The sequence below is a fragment of the Mobula birostris genome, chromosome 16, assembly GCF_030028105.1.
Source record: "Mobula birostris isolate sMobBir1 chromosome 16, sMobBir1.hap1, whole genome shotgun sequence".
In the NCBI taxonomy this organism is placed as follows: Eukaryota; Metazoa; Chordata; class Chondrichthyes; order Myliobatiformes; family Myliobatidae; genus Mobula; species Mobula birostris.
In genome coordinates, this window is record NC_092385.1 from 78,067,270 (window position 1) to 78,088,297 (window position 21,028).

The window sequence follows — 21,028 nt, forward strand, 5'->3', positions numbered from 1 at the left end:
GCGGACAGCTCCACCCAACCTGCACTCTCTGATTTGGGGGTGGATGTGGAATGTGGTAGGCTAGACACAAACAGACTAAGTTGTTTTGCTGCCTTATTTGCATCATTTAGCATATTTTCCCATTCATTTCATTCAGGGTTTCAACTAAATTGCATATATTCATTTATTTTTTATTTATCTATTTTAGTAATAAACAGTAAATTTATTCTGGCCTATTCAGACACTCCTGTGGCCCCTAGTTTCTTGTTTTTCCCTTGTGGCCCCTACAATATCTGATATGGCCCCCTGGGGCTTACATTGAGAGCCACTGGATAAGACACAGTTTCAGTAATATAATTAAAAGAACAATTTAAGAAAAATAGAAACGAAGATTACCATTTCTTGAGACTTTGTTAGCCATGAGAATTCTATCCACTTCGTTCTCCTCTGGTTTAGTCACAACCATTGATGTGAGTGGTGTTACAAAGTTATACTTCAGAGAAAGTTCCAAGGCTCTGTCTGTTAGTATTTTATTTTCTCCTGACTCTGCTGAAACTCTGAAGATAGAAACATGTTAAACAGATTATTAACTATTTTAGTATATAATTATACTCATTCTCCTTCAATCTTTCCAGCAATTTTTTTCCAAACACATAGCGTCATAGAATAGTACAGTATGGTTTCAGATCCCTTGGACCAACCAGTCCATACTGACCACGGTACCCACCAAACTGGTCCCAATTTCTGGCGTTTGGCCCTTATCCCTCTAAATTGCACCTCTCCAAATCCTTTTGTTTATGAAAGGAAAGTTGCTTCTGCTTGGTGTGGAAGGGAAGGGTAGAGGGGGCTTTGGGGTTGTATTGTTTTAACTATCACTTATTCTTTGGCGCACTCTTCTGTGTTCATGAATGTTTGTGAAGAACAAGAATTTTAAGATGTATATTGCTTACATTTCTCTGATATTAAATGGAACTACTGAATGATTGAATTCAGTTATTCCAATCCTTTCTTTGCCCCATCCATACACAGACATTCACCACTCTCTTGTTTTAGTGCTACATTTTATTTATCCTCAAGTACTTGTCTAGGTCCCATTTGAAAATGTTTATTGACTCATTATCCACAATACACAGCTAGTGAGTTTCAGACCAAAACCACTCTCTGCATAAAAGATCATTTCCCTATATCCTTCAGGTTTACTGCTCATCGGTTCAAATCTGTGCCCCTGGTATGCAAACTATCTTCTGACATGGGTAACTTAGTTTTATTTACCTATCTAAAGCCATCGTGGTCTTGGTCACCTCTTAACCCTTCTTGTTCAAAGGAAAAGCATCCCAGCTACTCCCCACCTCAAATAATTCCCATCTTTGTCCAGCATTGTAGTCTGTTAGAGATAATTCAGAAATTACAAAATTATGTGGACAGCAGGTATTAAAAAAATACAAGAATAAATCTTTTAAAAATCACAATTGAACTTCCACGGATACCTAAAGGCTGTGAAACCACAGGGTGTGGACAGGGTGTGGGACATTCAGATCCTGTATCATTGTAACCATGCATGGAAAGACAATAGATGAATGTTCATGTAATTGGCCCTCATTGAAACCCTCTTGATGATACTAGGGAAGGCAATGTAGCCATCCTCTGTATTAATTCATTATCAAGCTCATGAGGGTTGTAGCAACACTCACAACACGCTGGAGGAACTCAGCAGGTCGGGCAGCATCCATGGAAACGATCAGTCAACGTTTCAGTCAACAGAGATGGTATATATAATTATCTGGATAGACAGGGTCTGATTAGGAACAGTCAACATGGATTTGTGGGTGGAAAGTCATGTTTGACAAATCTTATTGAATTTTTTGATGAGGTTACTGAGAAGGTTGACGAGGGTAAAGCGGTGGATGTTGTCTATATGGACTTCAGTAGGGCCTTTGACAAGGTTCCACACGGGAGGTAGGTTAGGAAGGTTCAATCGTTAGGCATTAATATGGAAGTAATAAAATGGATTCAGCAGTGGCAAGATGGGAGACGCCAGAGAGTAGTGGTGGATAACTGTTTGTCAGATTGGAGAACGGTGTGTATCGGTGTGCCTCAGGGATCTGTACTGGGTCCAATGTTGTTTGTTATATACATTAATGATCTGGATGATGGGGTGGTAAATTGGATTAGAGAGTATGCAGATGATACTAAGGTAGGTGGAGTTGTGGATAATGAAGTAGGTTTTCAAAGCTTGCAGAGAGATTTAGGACAGTTAGAAGAGTGGGCTGAAAGACGGCAGATGGAGTTTAATGCTGAAAAATGTGAGGTGCTACATTTTGGTAGAACTAATCAAAATAGGACATACATGGTAAATGGTAGGGCATTAAAGAATGCTGTAGAACAGAGGGATCTAGGAATAATGGTGCACAGTTCCCTGAAGATGGAATCTCATGTGGATAGGGTGGTGAAGAGGGTTATCCCTTTTGCCAATCACCTGTCCAGCTCTTGGCTCCATCCCTCCCCCTCCTGTCTTCTCCTATCATTTTGGATCTCCCCTTCCCCCTCTCACTTTCAAATCTCTTACTAGCTCTTCCTTCAGTTAGTCCTGATGAAGGGTCTTGGTCCGAAACGTCGACTGTACTTCTTCCTAGAGATGCTGCCTGGCCTGCTGCGTTCACCAGCAACTTTGATGTGTGTTAGTGAAGAAAGCTTTTGGTTTACTGGCCTTTATTAATCAGAGCATTGAGTATAGGAGTTGGGATGTAATATTGAATTTGTATAAGGCATTGGTAAGGCCAAATATGGAGCATTGTGTACAGTTCTGGTCACAGAATTATAGGAAAGATGTCAATAAAATTGAGAGAGTACAGAGGAGGTTTACTAAAATGTTGCCCGGGTTTCATCTCCTAAGTTACAGAGAAAGGTTGAACAAGTTAGGTCTTTATTCTTTGCAGCATAGAAGGTTGAGGGGGGACTTGATAGAGGTGTTTAAAATTATGAGGGGGATAGATAGAGTTGACGTGGTTAGACTCTTTCCATTGAGAGTGGGGAAGATTCAGACAAGAGGACATGGGTTGAGAGTTACAGGACAAAAGTTTAGGGGTAACATGAGGGAGAACTTCTTTACTCAGAGAGTGGTATTCTTTACTCAGAGAGTGGTAGCTGTGTGGAATGAGCTTCCAGCAGAAGTGGTTGAGGCAGGTTCGATGTTGTCGTTTAAAGTTAAATTGGATAGATATATGGAAAGGAAAGGAATGGAGGGTTATGGGCTGAGTGCAGGTCAGTGGGTCTAGGATAGGGTAAGAGTTTGGCATGGACTAGAAGGGCTGAGATGGCCTGTTTCCGTGCTGTAATTGTTATATGGTTATATGGTTTTGGGCCGGAAACCTTCGTCAGGACTGAAGAGGGAAGGGGCAGAGGCCCTATAAAGAAGGTGGTGGAGGATGGAAAGGCGAAGGCTGGTAGGTTCCAGGTGAAAAACCAGTAAGGAGAAAGATAAAGGGGTGGGGGAGGGGAGGCAGGGAGGTGATAGGCAGGAAAGGTGAAGAAGGAATAGGGGAAAGCACAATGGGTAGTAGAAGGAGGCGGAACCATGAGGGAGGTGATAGGCAGCTGGGGGAGGGGCACAGTGAAATAGGGATAGGTGAAGGGAGGGGGAGGAAATTACCGGAAGTTGGAGAATTCTATGTTCATACCAAGGGGCTGGAGACTACCTAGACGGTATATGAGGTGTTGCTCCTCCCACCTGAGTTTAGCCTCATCATGGCAGTAGAGGAGGTCATGTATGGACGTATCTGAATGTGACTGGGAAGCAGAGTTGAAGTGGGTGGCTACCGGGAGATCCTGTCTGTTGCGGTGGACGGAGCAGAGGTGCTCGACGAAGTGGTCCCGCAATCTGTGTTGGGTTTCACTTATGCTAGGTGTAGCACTTATGCTTACAGGGATAAGTGTCGGGTGGGAGATCAGTGGGGAGGGACGTGTGGATCAAGGAGTCACGGAGGGACTGATCCCTGCAGAAAGCAGAGAGGGGTGGAGAGGGAAAGATGTACTTAGTGGTGGGGTCCTGTTGAAGGTGGCGGAAGTTGCAGAGGATAATGTGTTGGATCCGGAGGCTGGTGGGGTGGTAGGTGAGGACAAGGGGAACTCTGTCCCTGTTGTGGTGGCGGGAGGATGGGGTGAGGGCCGAAGTGCGGGAAATGGAGGAGATGCAGGTGAGGGCATCATTGATGATGGCAGAAGGGAAACCATGATCCTTAAAGAAAGAGGACATTTGAGATGTCCTGGAACGGAAAGCCTCATCCTGGGAGCAGATGCGGCGGAGATGGAGGAACTGGGAATAGGGAATGGCATTTTTGCATGTGGTGGGATGGGAAGAGGTATAGTCGAGGTAGTTATGAGAGTCAGTGGGCTTGTAGAAGATGTCAGTGGACAGTCTGTTTGTGTTCATGAGGGTTGTCATTGTCAGACCCGATGTAGATCGGGAAACCACTTCACCACAAAAAGCAGGATCTCCCAGTGGCCACCCATTTCAATTCTATTTCCCATTCCCATTCCGATATGTCAGTCTATGGCCTCCTCTACTGCCACGATGAGGCAACACTCACTTCTGAGGAGCAACACCTTATCTTCTGGTCTGGGTAGCTTTCAACCATATGGCATGATCTTCGATTTCTCGAACTTCCGATCATTGACCCTCGCCCCCACTTCACTATTCCCCATTCCTGCTTCCATCTCTCACTTTATCTCCTTCCCTGCCCATCATCTCCATCTGGTTCTCCTCTCCCTTCCCTTTTTCCATGGTCTTCCTATAAGACCATCTCATCTCCAGCCCTTTATCTCTTTCACTAATCAACTTCCCAGCTCTTTAATTCACCCCTCCCTCCTCCTAGTTTCACCTATCACCTACCCCCTTGTAGTTCTTCCTCCCCTCTCCCAACCTTCATACTCTGACTTCTCATCTTCTTTTCCAGTCTCGATGAAAGGTCTCGGCACGTAACGTTACTCTTTTCCATAGATGCTGCCTGGCCTGCTGAGTTCCTCCAGAATTTTGTGTGTTGCTTACCATTTGCTTATCTGACTTCCCTCTGATTTCTGACCTACCTTTTCCTGCTGCCATGGAGACAGTTCTTTAGTAACACAGGATTACTTCCCAGAATTACACAAATCATGTGGCTCATATGTATGCAAGTGAGCACATCATGGTGTAACACTGCTTAAAAGGAGGAAACACAATAACAAATTCTAAGGAAAGAATGATCACATTTTGTAGGCTTGTTTAGTGACACCCAATTTGTTATTTGGGCAAAATGCATATTGTAGAGATAAACCATTTTCTATTTTAACCTTTGTTTTAGGAGCTGTTGAATTGTCAAGTAAGCCCACAATCTCTCAGTGAAGTCACCAAAAATATATTGCTGATGTTCAAGAATGGTCTCTGCCTCTGAAACGTTGACTCTGCCTTCAAGAGATAAATTACTGTTCACCTGCAGAGAAATTATGTCATTATAGATGGTGCTGAAGATATCAATTCAAGAAGCTAAAACATTTTAAAAACGCAAACACGAGGAATTCTGCAGATGCTGGAAATTCAAGCAACACACATCAAAGTTGCTGGTGAACGCAGCGGGCCAGGCAGCATCTGTAGGAAGAGGTACAGTCGATGTTTCAGGCCGAGACCCTTCGTCAGGACTGGCGAGTCCTGATGAAGGGTCTCGGCCCCAAAACGTCGACTGTACCTCTTCCTAGAGATGCTGCCTGGCCTGCTGCGTTCACCAGCAATTTTGATGTATGTAGCTAAAACATTTTGTTTCCTCTGAAAACTTCATAATTAGACAAAATGCATTATTGCAGGTTTACTGGTGGAATTCTGTAATAAAATCCAGTACTGATATCCAGTTTGATTTAGCTGATAGAATTACTGCTTTTATACAATAAAATTGAGGGGTTATGCTTCTACAAAAGCAAAACAAATGATTAGACTTACACCTGTAATGACTTTTGAAAAATGTAATCCACCTGCAGCTGTTGGTCCCAGGAGAAGAGATATTAAATCAGGCACCACAATAACGTAGTGGTTAGAGTGACACTGTTACAGCTTAGGGTGTTGGAGTTCAGCGTTCAATTCCAACATCATCCTCAGGGAGTCGGTACGCCCTCCTCATGGAATGTGAGGATTTTCTCTGGGTGCTCCAGTCTCCTCCCACAGTCCAAAGAAGTACCCATTAGTAGGTTAATTGGTCAGTGTAAATCGTCCCTTGATTAGGCTGGGACCGAATCAGTGGTTGCTGGAAGGGCCTGTTCCATATTGTATCTCCAAATAAATAAATAAATAAAATGTAGGCTTCCGTTTCCTTTCCCGAAAAGAGTTAAGGATTCCATTGTTCTATTACAATAATATCAGTGAGTTACTCATACTCATGACTGTCCTGATCTCCATGCAAAACACAGACTAGTCAATGAATTGCAAAGCTGTTGCGCTGTCTGAATAATGTTTGAAACCTGAAAAGGTGCAATTTAAATGAAACCCTTCCAGTCTGATCTATGGAGGAAGATGAAATGAAAATAGCAATGTAACTTTGTGTCTCTGGAACATTTCATTTTAGTGAACACCAGAAGCTTTCCCACAGAGAGTGGAATGGATTCTATCAAATTTTGCTGGGGGTTAGGAAAGGTGGCCGAAAGGCCATCTCCATCCTAAATGGACTTCCCTCTATTCTGAGGCTGTGTCCTTAAGTCTTAGACTCTCCCACCATAGGAAACATCATCTCCACATCCACTGTAGTGAGGCCTTTTAACAGTCAATAGGTTTCGATGAGATCCTCCCTCATTCTTCTGAATTCCAGTGAGTACAGGCCCAGAGCCATCAAATGCTCCTTATATGACTTCTTTAACTAACCTCTACCTTGCTGAGGCCAGGCGGTAACTTTCAAATACCTCATCATAACTACCCCTTGAAGAGGACCCTAGTCCAGACTATCAGGAAACTGTCTCCAACACCATCACCAACCTCATCCATTCTGAAGAACTCCCATCCACTGCCACCAAACTCATGGTTCCTTTACCCTGCTCTGCTCACCTTTACCTCCTACACAAGATCTACAAACCAGACTGTTCAGGTAGGCCTATAGCCTCTGCCTGCTCCTGCCACACTGAACTTGTGTCCTCATATCACGATTTCATTCTATCTCCCTTGTCACCTACATCTACGACACTTCTCATGTTCTTGATTGCCTCAGGAACTTCCAAATCCCTGGCCATGACCACCTCATCTTCACCATGGATGATCACCCTGTACACTTCTATCCCCCATCAAGAAGGCTCAAAGCTCTCTGCTTCTTTCTTAAGAAAAGAACCAGTCAATTCCCCTCCACCACTACCTTCCTCCATCTGGCAGAACTGGTCCTCATCCTCAACGATTTTTGCTTTGGTTCTTCCTACTTTCTCCAGATTCGAGGGGTAGTCATGTGCACTCACTTGGGCCTGAGCTATGTCTGACTCTTCTCTGACCACATAGAATAGTCTATGTTCAAATCCTTTCCTGGTTATACTCCCCAATTCTTCTTCCGCTACATTGATGACTGCATTGGTGCTGCTTCATGCACCCATGCTGAGCTCATCAATTTCATCAACTTTGTCTCTAACTTCCACCCCGCCCTTAAATTCATTTCATCCATGTCTGACACCCCACCCCCTTTCTAGATCTCTCTGTCTCTATCTCTGGAGACAATTTATCACCTGACCCTTTTGTAAACATACTGATTCCCATGGTTAACTCAACTGAACCTCTTCCCAATCTGTCTCTTGTACTTTTACTCAGTGTAACATGCTGTAAGGTTTCACTGCTAATGTAATGGCTTCTCTGTAACGTTCTACTGCTGAGGTAATGGTTTTTCTGTAGCAGCAATGTTTAGGTTATGACTAGAGGTAACGGGGCCTGCTAGCCAATGAGTGGCATGTTGTTCTTTCTCGTGTGTCTGAGACCCACTAAATCTATTCGCAGGATGTGGCTTTCCACTCCTCCTTCTTTAAAGAACAGGGTTTCCCTCCCTCCTCTATTGATGCTACCTTCACCTGCATCTCCTCCATTCCTCGGAATCTGCACTCATTCCATTTCCCGCTGCCTTAATAATGATAGAGATGGGGTGTCCTTACCTACCACCCCATCAACCTCCTCATTCAACACATTATCTTCCACCATCTCCAAAGAGATCCTACCACTAAAATTACCTTTACTTAGCCCCCTCCCCCCCACTTACCACAGCGATCACTCCCTCTGCGGATCCCTTGTTCACTCACCCCTCCCCACTAATCTCCCTCTGGGCACTTATCCCTGCAAGCGGCCTCAGTACTACACCTGCACACATACCTCCTCCCTCACCTCCATTCAAGGTCTCAAACAGTCCTTTCAGGTGAGGCAACGTTTCACCTGCGAATCTACTGGGGTTGTCTATAGTGTCTTGTGCCTGATGCAGCCTCCTCCACATTAGTGAGACCCATCATAAATTGGGGGGCTGTTTGTCAAGCACCCCCACATTATCTGCCACACACGAGACTTCCCGATGGCTAGACATTTTAATTCTGATTCCCATTTGCTTTCCGACATGTTGGTCCATGACCACCTCTTGTGCTAAGATGAGGCTACATTCAGGGTGGAAGAGCATTACCTTATATTCCATCTGGGTAGCCTCCAACCTGATTGCATGAACATTGATTTCTCCTTCCAGTAAACAAATCCCCCCCCCCATTCCCCACTCTCACTTTTTACCTCTTCTCACTTGTCTATTATTTCCCCCTGGGTCCCCTCCTCCTTCCCTTTCTCACATGGTCCACTCTCCTCTCCTATCAAATTCCTTCTTCTCTGGCCCTTGATCTTTCCCACCCACCTGGTTTCACCTATCACTTTCCAGCTAGCTTCCTTCTCCTCCCCCTACCCTTTCATTCAGGCACCTTCCTCCTGCTTCTCCATCCTGTAAAAGGAATCAGCCCAAAACGTTGACTGTTTATTCTTTTCCATAAATACTGACCGACCTGCTGTGCTTCTCCAGCATTTTGTGTGTGTTGCTTCATATGAGAAGTCTTTCAATCCCAGAATCATCTTCATATGAGAAGTCTTTCCATCCCAGAATCATCTGAGAAGTCTTTCCATCCCAGAGTCATCTTCATATGAGAAGTCTTTCCATCCCAGAATCATCTTCATATGAGAAGTCTTTCCATCCCAGAATCATCTTCATATGAGAAGTCTTTCCATCCCAGAATCATCTTCATATGAGAAGTCTTTCAATCCCAGAATCATCTTCATGAACCTACTTTGAACCCTCTCCAATGCCAGCACATTATTTCTTCGATAAGGGCCCCAAAACTGCTCATAATTCTCCAAGTAAGGCCTCACCAGTGCCTTATAAAACCTCAATATTATATCCTTGCTTTTATATTCTAGTCCTCATAAAATGAATGCTAACATTGCATTTGTCTTCCTTATCACTAACTCAACATTCAAGTTAACCTTTAGGAAATCCTGTGCGAAGTCCCTTTGCACCTCAGAATTTTGAATTTTCTCTCCATTTTGAAAATAGTCTTCACTTCTATTTCTTCTACCAAAGTGCATGGCCATACGCTTCTTGACATGTATTCCATCTGCTACTTCTTTGTCCATTCCCCTAATCCAAGTTCTGTAGCCTCTTTGCTTCCTCAACACTACCTGCCCCTCCACCTATCTTTGTCACATCCGCAAACTTGGCCACGTAAAAAGAAGCTGTCCCAACACAGACCCTTGTGGCACACCACTAGTCACCGGCAGCCAACCAGAAAAGGCTTCCTTTTTGCCTCCTGTCAAACAGCCAGTACTCTATCCATGCCAGTATCTTTCCTGTAATTCCATGGGCTCTTAACTCATTAAGAAGCCTCACGTGTGGCAGCTTGTCAAAGGCCTTCTGAAAAGTCAAGTACACAACTTCCACTAATTCTCTTATGTCTATCTTGCTTGTTATTTCTTCAAAAAATTCCAACAGATTTGTCAGGCAAGATTTTCCCTTAAGGAAACCATGTTGACTTCAACCTATATTATCATGTGCCAAAAAGCTTTATTGGCAACATAACTACCTGTAAGTGTTTTGTGTCTAGTCATATTTTCCTGTTCAGACTAGGTATGCATCGTTTCTTTCTTTTCCTCTCCATCATAGGTGCAATTCTGCAGTCTCTGTCTATGTTCCGCACCACCCCCCCACCCCGGTCCAACCGCCTTGCTTCCTTCCTCTTAGTCTTTAAAGAATTTCCAAAGCTGTTTAACTCTAATGCTGCAGCACCCAGGCTCAAGGTCCAACTGGCTCCAGTGTGAACCACTTGGGTCAACTTCCAAGTTTAGGAAGGGAAAATTAGGCCAATTGGCCCATTAAGTCTGTTCCACTATTTAATCATGGTTGATTAATTTTCCCTCTCAATCCTGTTTTCCTGCCTTCTCCCAGTAATGTTTGTTGCACTTACTTACCTATCAACCTCTTCTTTAAATATGCTCCAGGACTTGGCCTCCACAGACACCTGTGACAATGAATTCCACAGATTCACTACCATCTGGCTAAATAATTTTTTCCTCATCTCTGTTCTAAAGGGATGTCCTTCTGTGCTGGGGCTGTAGCTTCTGGTCCTAGACTATCCGCTATCAGAAATATCCTCTCCACATCCACACTGTCTAAACCTTTCAATATTCAGTGGCTTTCAATGAGATATCCTGCCCCCCCCACATTCTTCTGAACTCCAGCAAGTACAGACCCAGAGCTATCAAACACTACTCAAAGTTAACCCTTTTCTTCCCAGGATCATTCATGACAACCTCCTCTGGATCTTCTCCAGTGCCTGCACATCCATTCTAAGATATAGGGCTTCAGTCATTCAAAAATGGTATGACCCATACCTTATAAAACCTCAGCATGTTATTTAAATATTATAGTGCTGAAGAGGTGAAAAAATTGCCGATAGCTCTTAATTGTATCAAGCTTTCTCTGTTGCGAGAACTGAGCCAAACAAAGATGCATTAAATGCAATTGCATTTGCAAAGATTTAAAGAAAATTGTACACAATTCAGGGACTTACAGTTTGTGCTGTAATTTGTACCACAAATTCATCCAGACTGTTGTCAGATATTTTGCCAGCTACCACAATTTCAGATCCACCATAATATTGTCTAAAATTCACCTCTGTTAGTTCTGAAATTGCATTCTCCAAATAGAGCAACTCAACATCCAAAAGCAAGGGATTTGCTACTTCGTCATAAAATCCCTGAATTAAAAATATACATACAATGAGGGTTAAAACATGTCTTTTTAAAATTAACTTCTTTAAAAGAAAACTTAATGAATCATTAATGTACTTTGCAAAGTTTAATTATAAATATTTTGAAATTTCTGTTTCAAGATGCTGTAAGTTCTCAGTAGCTGAATATATTCAAGGTTGTAATTGAAAAGATTTTTGGGGAGGAATAAGAATGAAAATTTATGTGGTGAGGCAAACTTAATGTAGAGGATCGTGCATGCTCCCACTGAATGGGAGAGCAGTTTGATGATGTATTGGGTATCTGTTCTTATTTGTTCTTAACTGGAGTAGAATAGGACCAGAATATAAAAGCAAGTGTCATTTAATCTGAAAAGTCAGGAATTTGGCCTGTAATTAAAGCATGTTTGAAAATAAATCCAAGTATTTATGACTGTCTTTGTAGAAATAAAAGAGATGACCTTGTTGATGGCAACATCTTAAGTAAATTCTCAGTTCATAAATGCACCCAATAAAGATAATACAAGAATTCAAATACATTAATCTTCTATCAGATGTAGCATTAGCTCATTTAAAAACTCCTTAATGTAAAACGTCCACTTATTGTATTCCCTAATATTGAGAATTTTCATTGCTGTTTCATGAGTGAAGAATTGGCAGTGATTTGGAGAGTGGTTTCTTTAAAGTCATTCACTTCCACGTCCCTTACTTAGCAGTGACAAAACAACAATAAAATGTATTGTCAGGTGCAGAGATTACAGTTAGGTTAGAAGGCATGGGAAGGCTTCAATAGTGTAGCTCTTGAAGTTTTAAACATTTAAAAAGCTGCTGGCATGTGGAATATGAACTGTGATTTTTAAAATTTCCAGTTTATATAATGAATCTTCTAACCCACAAACGTTTTCTTCCATTAACTTAAACTTTCTACTGAACATTAGATGCATTATGGATTAAAACAAATAGAAAACAACCTTAGCTACTCCAGTCCCATAAGACACCTCATATTTCTACATAAATACTTCAATTTATCAGCGTACATGGCTTTAGCTGTCAGATGTAAGTACAGAAGATTTCTATTGGATATTGCTCCACTCCTCTGTCATTATCACTGCAGCCAATCACCAAAACCAAAGCAGCAACACAATTAACTAGAAGGATCAAGTTAGCCCTATTGACAGCATCCCTCATCATTTTACTGATTATCACAAGTAATTAGAATTTGTCCTGCTTTTTGTGGACAGGTCATGCAAAGGCATGGTTCCGCAATACTGCCTAGATGCCCATGTTGTAACTGCAATAGAACAGCTTGGCTACATACCGGCTGGTGTGAAGGACACGACTCCCACAACAGCTTGAATGTTGTCTGCACCCACAAAATTCTATAATATCCAGTGCTCACAGTCGTTTCTTGTTATAATGCAAAGTTAATCAGACTGGCTAAAGATTCCAGAACAAAGTTGAAGTGATTCATCCACTCTGCAACTTGTCCTGTTTTTCACTCTTACATGTTCCCGGAACTTCTTGTGTAATAACCCTCAGAGAAGAGCTACCTTGTGGCCTGCAGATATTCTGATAAGGTGGCTCGTTTCAGTCAACACTGGCTTTGTTAGTGATATCTACATTCTGCTGAAAATATGCATCTCCCTCCTAGTATCAGTAAGGCTACCTCTATCCACCTTTTGCATGTGATGTCTCCAATTTTACATCCTCAGGCAGAGCCTGAACTTAGACAAGCACATGGTTATTTATATTGTGGCGCTGACGAAGTGAAGGAACTGCTGATAGGTCTGTTCCGTATCAGGCTTTTCCTGGTGGGAGAACAGAGACAAAGAGGGATGTTGCCATGAACAAGGTCATCTCTTTTACTACTGCAAAGCCAGTCGTAAATGTTTGGATTTATTTTCAAACAAGTATATAGTAATTAAAGGCCAAATTCTATAACTTTCAGGTCAAATAGAGATCTTATTTTAACTGTTACTTTAAAAGATATTGGAATATTGTATACAGTTCTGGTCACCCACTATAGAAAGGCTTTGAGAAGGTTCAGAAGAGGTTTACCTGGATGCTGCCTGGTTTAGATGGCATGTGCTGTAACAGGAGGCTGGTCACACTGAGGTTGTTTTTTTTTGGAGTGGTGGAGGCTGAGGGGACATTTGATAGAGGCTTATAAGATTATGAGAGGCATACACAGAGTAGATCAGGTCAGGTCTCTCGTCTGAGTGCTACTAGTACCATGTAACCCAGTACTACCTGTCACATGGTCGGGTGGTCAGCGACTAAACTGGCTTCCCCACCAGGCTTGGTGGGTGGGTGGCTAGACACCCTGCAGGATGAAAAACAAGACCTGTCAAAGGGTGGATGAACCCTCTCGTAGAGTCAACGGTCATCTAGCAAATACGTGCCGTGAAGTGTGGAAAGGGCATCCCTTGCATCAAAGCTTGGTCTGGCCATTCACCGTAACGGAACTTCCCCCAGCCATCTTGGACCCTACTGTGCCGCTGGATCCAGGAGGGGATGTCGAGAGGGTGGGTCTGGACCTGTGCAACCCCCTACTCACCTAAAATCCACTCACACACACACTGTTCGTTTCTGAGGAGTGGGGTGAACCCCACTAACTGACTGAAAGGAACTATCATCATCCTTTGGGATAGATAGCCAGAGAGATACAGAGTAGACAATGAGTATCTTTTTCCCAGGGTGTAAATGTCTAATACCAGAAGAATGCATTGAAGGTGAGAGGGGGAGGTTCCAGGAGGATATGAGTGGTTAAGTTGTGTTACTCAGAGAGTGGTGGATGCTTGGAATGTGCTGCCTGGTATGGTGGCATAGGCAAATACAGTGGAGGCTTTTAAGAGACATTTAGATAGGCACATGAATGTGAGGAATATGGACATTGTGCAGGTGGAAGGAATTAGATTTTGGGATTTTAAAACATTTTCTTTTCAGCTGGTTTGGCATTGTGGGCCGAAAGGCCTGTTCCTATGCTGTACTGTTCTATGTTCTACATAAAATAAAGCAGATTTTAAAGATTACATAGAAGGCTTGTTTGAGCTCCTCACTAGTTCTATCCCTTCCAGAAGGCATTAATTGGATAATTGATTCCACCTAATAAATTACATTATTCACACATTAACTTTAACAGTGAATGTCAGAAAACTATTCATTGTGGGTACATCACAATCTAACCCAATCTTAATCTCTTTCAGGAATTGTTTGAAGCCTTTTGTCACGAATGCTAAGGGAAAATCTTGCATACATCTAATGTAATATGGCCCATGAAATCACTGAAGGCTTATGTCACAAACAAGAGAAAATCTGCGGCTGCTGAAAATCCAAGCAACACACACAAAATGCTGGAGGAACTCAGAAGGTCAGGCAGCATCTATGGAAAAGAGTACAGTTGATGATGAAAGATCTTGACCCGAAACATTGAGTGTCCACTTTCCCATAGATGCCGCCGGGCCTGATGAATTCCCCCAGCATTCTGTGTCTGAAGGTTTACGTCACTTTACTTTTGTACAGGTTCACTGGGTCAGCTACACTTCATTAATTTTACCAATATTGATAATATTTACTTGCTCCCACTTTGTCACAATGGTTCTCTCAAGTGATGCTATGTCTTAGTTTGGAGAAAATTAGAAGTCGAACCTTTGAACCTTTATTTGATTTTGAGAAAAGATGGGGCTCATTTGCTCGTTATTATCATTTGAGTTAATTGATATAATTTTTCCATGATCTAATTGTAAATTTTTTTAGTATATTTTCTTCTCTTGCTGGCTGTTTGATGTGTATTTTTAGAAGCTTTTTGTATGATGCATGATTCCGGGGTTGTACACCTAATGGGTTCTTTTTTTTCTCTCACTTTTCTGCTTAGTGGGTTTTTTTTTGTTATCACAAAATTCTTTTTTCAATCTTTAAGATAATGTTTCTTTTGAGGCATTGTAAGTGTTGTTACTTCAATGTACTCATGTTATTTTTCCTGTGTATAACAATAAAAAAGTTTTGAAAAGAAAGATAATATTTACTCAACTCTGTTCCTTTCCTTCTATTTATTCTTTTCAATAAAACCAAGGCAAGCTAGAGAAGTGGCACTGCCTTTTCCTATTACCCACTCCCCATTCATGAATGAGGGGCCTGTAATGGAGTCTGATTGTAACTGTGAATTTATCTTTGCTTTGGGTTTGGCAGTTACCTACCTGGAGCTGTAAAGCTGCATCTGAATCAGCATAAATAACTCTGGCCACGCCACCATTATCCAGCGCTATTTTCTCCAGAAAATTGTAATCAACATCAAAACCAAAACCAAGGCAGTACAAGCTGTACCTGTCCTTTATGGCATTTTTGACATTGATTCGGATTTTTGTTGGGTCTATTTCACCTGTATTAAAATAAATTTACCTGCTTAGCAGCACTAATATTCCTCTTAACACTGGTTTTAATTACATCTTCATAAGACAGACATAATTCTACACAAATTAAAAACAATGTTCTTTTATGTATTTCATTTTATAACCAATTATAAAACATGAATGGGTTCAGATTCCAAGTTTCCTTCATTTATTGGTGTACAAAGGCAGTTGAAAATCTAGTCAAGAAGAAAAGAAATGCTTATGAAAGGTTCAAAAAACTAGGTAATGATAGAGATCTAGAAAATTATAAGGCTAGCAGGAAGGAGCTTAAGAATGAAATTAGAACAGCCAGAAGGGGTCATGAGAAGGCTTTGGCGAGCAGGATTAGGAAAAACCCCAAGGCATTCTACAAGTATGTGAAGAGCAAGAGGATAAGACGTAAGAGAATAGGACCAATCAAGTGTGACAGTGGAGAAGTGTGTATGGAACTAGAGGAGAAAGCAGAGGTACTAAGAACCTTGGCGATTGTAGGGATGACTTACAGTGGACTGAAAAGCTTGAGCATGTAGATATTAAGAAAGAGGATGTGCTGGAGCTTTTGGAAGGCATCAAGTTGGATAAGTCACTGGGACCAGACAGGATATACCCCAGGCTACTGTGGGAGGCAGAGAGAAGATTGCTGAGCCTCTGGTAATGATCTTTGTATCATCAATGGCGACAGGAGAGGATCCAGAGGATTGGAGGGTTGCAGATGTTGTTCCCTTATTCAGGAAAGGGAGTAGAGGTAACCCAGGAAATTATAGATCAGTGAATCTCACTTCAGTGATTGGTAAATTCATGGAAAAGATCCTGAGAGGCAGGATTTATGAATATTTGAAGAGGCATAATATGATTAGGAATAGTCAGCATGGCTTTGTCAAAGGCGGGTGGTGGATGCCTCCACCATCTACTCTGCTCTCAAACGCATCTCTCCCTTTGCACGCACATCTGCTCTCACCCCATCCTCCCGCCACCCCACTAGGGATAGGGTTCCCCTTGTCCTCACTTACTACTCCACCAGCCTCCGAGTCCAACATATCATTCTCCGTAACTTCCGCCACCTCCAACGGGATCCCACCACTAAGCACATCTTTCCCTCCCCCACTCTCTCTGCATTCCGCAGGGATCGCTCCCTACACAACTCCCTTGTCCATTCGTCCCCCCCATCCCTCCCCACCGATCTCCCTCCTGGCACCTATCCGGGTAAGCGGAACAAGTGCTACACATGCCCTTACACTTCCTCCCTCACCACCATTCAGGGCCCCAGACAGTCCTTCCAGGTGAGGCGACACTTCACCCGTGAGCCGGCTGGGGTGATATACTGCGTCCAGTGCTCCCGATGTGGCCTTCTACATATTGGCGAGACCCGACGCAGACTGGGAGACCGCTTTGCTGAACACCTACGCTCTGTCCGCCAGAGAAAGCAGGATCTCCCAGTGGCCATACATTTTAATTCCACGTCCCATTCCCATTCTGATACGCCTATCCACGGCCTCCTCTACTGTAGAGATGAAGCCACACTCAGGTTGGAGGAACAACACCTTATATTCCATTTGGGTAGCCTCCAACCTGATGGCATAAACATTGACACCTCTAACTTCTGTTAATGCCCCACCTCCCCTTCTTACCCCATCGGTTATTTATTTATTTGTTTATTTATTATTCCCCCCCCCCCCCACCTTTTCGCTCTCTCTTTATTCTCTCTCTGTCCCTCTCACAATAACTCCTTGCCTGCTCTCCATCTTCCTCTGGTGCTCCCCTCCCCCTTTCTTTCTCCCTAGGCCTCCCGTCCCATGATCCTCTCCCTCTTCCAGCCTTGTATCGCTTTTGCCAATCACCTGTCCAGCTCTTGGCTCCATCCCTCCCCCTCCTGTCTTCTCCTATCATGCCAGATCTCCCCCTCCTCCTCTCAAATCTCTTACTATCAGTTAGTCCTGATGAAGGGTCTCAGCCCGAAACATCGACTGTACTTCTTCCTATAGATGCTGCCTGGCCTGTTGCGTTCCACCAGCATTTTGTATGTATTGCTTGTGCCTTACGAGCCTGATTGAATTTTTTGATGATGTGACTAAACACATTGATGAAGGTAGAGCAGTAGATGTAGTGTATATGGATTTCAGCAAGGCATTTGGTAAGGTACCTCATGCAAGGCTTATTGAGAAAGTAAGGAGGCATGGGATCCAAGGGGACATTGCTTTGTGGATCCAGAGCTGGCTTGCCCACAGAAGGCAAAGAGTGGTTGTAGACGGGTCATATTCTGCATGGAGGTCAGTGACCAGTGGTGTGCCTCAGGGATCTGTTCTGGGACCCCTTCTCTTTGTGATTTTTATAAATGACCTGGATGAGGAAGTGGATGGATGGGTTAGTAAATTTGCTGATGACACAAAGGTTGGGGGTGTTGTGGATACTGTGGAGGGTGTCAGGTTACAGCGGGACATTGATAGAATGCAAAACTGGGCTGAGAAGTGGCAGATGGAGTTCAACCCAGATAAGTGTGAGGTGGTTCATTTTGGTAGTCGAATATGATGGCAGAATATAGTATTAATGGTAAGACTCTTGGCAGTGTGGAGAATCAGAGGGATCTTGGGGTCTAAGTCCATAGGACATTCAAAGCTGCTGCACAGGTTGACTGTGTAGTTAGGAAGGCATACAGTGCATTGGCTTTCGTTAACCATGGGATTGAGTTCAATAGCCCAGAGGTAATGTTACACCTATATAGGACCCTGGTCAGTCCCCACTTGGAGTACTGTGCTCAGTTCTAGTCACCTCACTACAGGAAGGATGTGGAAAGTATAGAAAGGAGGTACAGGATATTTACATGGATGTTGCCTAGATTGGGGAGCATGCCTTATGAGAGTAGGTTGAGTGAATTTGGCCTTTTCTCCTTGGAGCGGTGGAGGATGAGAGGTGATCTGATAGAGGTATATAAGATGATGAGAGGCACTGATCGTGTGGATAGTCAGAGGCTTTTTCCCAGGGCTGAAATGGCTAACACGACGGGCACAGTTTTAAGGTGCTTGGAAGTAGGTACAGAGGAGATGTCAGGGGTAAGTTTTTAATGCAGAGAGTGGTGAGTGCATGGAATGGGCTGCTAGCGATGGTGGTGGAGGCAGATACAATAGGGTCTTTTAAGAGACTCCTTGATAGTACCTGGAGCTTAGAAAAATAGAGGGCTATGAGTAACCTGAGGTAATTTCTAAGGTAAGGACATGTTCGGCACAGCTTTGTGGGCCAAAAGGCCTGTATTGTGCTGTAGGTTTTCTATGTTTCTATTTTTGTTTGTAATATCCAATGTACAAGTTTAGAAAATTAGTAAATCTTCAATAACAAGTTTGTTGTTGTTTAGATGTTTAGTTGAATCTCATAGAGTCCACAGGGGTTTCGTGGCAAGATATGGAAGTAGATCGCCAGGCCTTTCTTCTGATCAGATACTGCTGCTGCCCAGGTTGGGACCCGGCTGGGTTTGAACTCACGACCATCTGCCTTGAAGTCCAGTGCTGATGCCACGTCACCACCAGCCAGCCCAATAACAAGATAACTATGACAATAATTAAGTACTGTACAGGTTAACATCTACATTTCCAAAATGACGAACAAGAAGTCTTGACATAACAAATGCTAAATGTGTTTCCACTTTTTCCTAAAAGCCATCCGTTATGAGTTTATATAGTATTCATGAATTCTGATTATTGTAACTATTTTGCATGGCATGTGAAGTTACTTTTTTGAACTAACCTACATTTGGATCACCATCAGTTAAGAGAATTATCATGGACACACTTTTTTCAGGCAATTGCTTTTGCTTGTGAGCTGTGTCCAGAAGAGTTACGGCAAGCAGCAGAGAATCATTGATATTTGTTTCTGAAACAAACATATAAAAAATAATTAGTTTGAGCAATGGATATCTTATACAAATTTATATCTAGAAAATGTGGAGGAAATACTCCTCTGGACACAAGGTTAAAAAGAATATCCCAAACATGGGAAAAATAAACTACAGAGTGACTATCCTTGTCAGCAAATTACTATTTAACCAAGAATAACACAAAGTAAAATTGAAGTAAATGGAAGTGGGAAGATAAACATTCTGTTGACTGAAGTCAAACTTAGTTGTAAGGAACATAATCAAAACTTGAAGACAACAAATCAGTTCAGCCCCAGCGGTTCCTCAAAGCAAAAACCAAAGCCCAACCAACATTAGCTGCTAATGAAGCAGACTGTGACCAGCTGCGTCAAAGCATTCAGGCTTGCAATGAAGTGCAAAATAATATTTGGGTTTCACAACTGCTCGGCAATGAATGTTTCTAAAAAATCCTAAGTAAATATCATTTGTATAATTTTTTAATATATGTATGCATTGCTAAATGACAAGAAAAGAGGACAGTGTTCTCATAATCTAAAAAAGTATTAGTATTTTGGTGGCTGCAGGTGAACAGAAAACATTCCCCCTGACCTTCCTCCTTCCTCTCAGAACTAAACACTTCCTACTCCTGTAGGTCAGGAAGCTAGACACATTTCCTTCAATATACCCACATTAACAACTTTGCAGCTTTGGGTTTATATGGGAATCTCATGTTCATGAACATGTGTCTGTCTCTAGCTAAATTAAAATCTGGGGGTAATGCCTTGCCTGTACATTGTTTCCTTTAAACTGTAGTAAGTGATGTGAGGGACCTGTGCCTATTACTGTACCCCAGTGTTACAAAGTACTCTTGTTAAAGGCTGATAAACCTGTACTTCACTCGATGGTTATATATGCACTCTACAGACCAAGGAATGTAGGTAATTTAGAAACAGTGATTAAATAGAAAGCTTTAGCAAAAGTACATACCAGACAATGAATTCCATTCCAATACTTCGGGAAAACACTGATATCTATTCAGAGATGCTAATGCTTCAGCTTGGGTGGCATACAAGCTCTACCAAATACATCTCTACCAAAGGAGGTGTAAGGCACACCTTCCCTCCACTAGCCTGCAGGTCACAGGTCACAGGTCACCCGTCACCCTTGGACAAGATGTAGCACCTGCTTAGCCCCCTCCCCTCCCCAATCAGGGTCACCTGAACCCATGGGAGCTGGTGGTGGATGGTCATACGAGCAGCTGGTGCACTTCACAGGTCCTGGTTATGGGATCACTGACACCAGGTAGACAATCTCTTAAGTGTCTTGATAATAGTTGAGGTCATCAAATTTGTAAAAACACTGCCCAGAAGAAGGCAATGGAAAACCAATCTGCAGAAAAATTTGCCAAGACCAATCATGGTCATATGACACGGCACATTATGATGATGAGGAACGCTTCAGCATCTGACTCATTTGTGAGTCCAGAGTGTGAATTGGAGGTCAGCAGGACAAACAGGGTGCGCAGTTAGGATGGCGTAGGAACAGTGGACTGGGTGTTTACTTGTAGAGGGGT

At 42.7% G+C, this 21,028-nt stretch overlaps 1 protein-coding gene across 1 annotated transcript in view; it reads right to left on the reverse strand.

Moving 5' to 3' along the window:
• Positions 1-21,028, reverse strand: part of LOC140210896 (inter-alpha-trypsin inhibitor heavy chain H3-like) — an 87,648-nt gene that overhangs the window by 50,514 nt on the left and 16,106 nt on the right. Inside the window, exons 11-15 of the mRNA XM_072280161.1 lie at positions 19,347-19,472; positions 15,420-15,601; positions 11,047-11,232; positions 5,305-5,444; positions 376-536 (exon numbers count right to left, since the gene is read on the reverse strand). Coding sequence (XP_072136262.1) covers positions 376-536; positions 5,305-5,444; positions 11,047-11,232; positions 15,420-15,601; positions 19,347-19,472 — 795 coding nt within the window. The remainder of the gene's footprint in view (positions 1-375; positions 537-5,304; positions 5,445-11,046; positions 11,233-15,419; positions 15,602-19,346; positions 19,473-21,028) is intronic.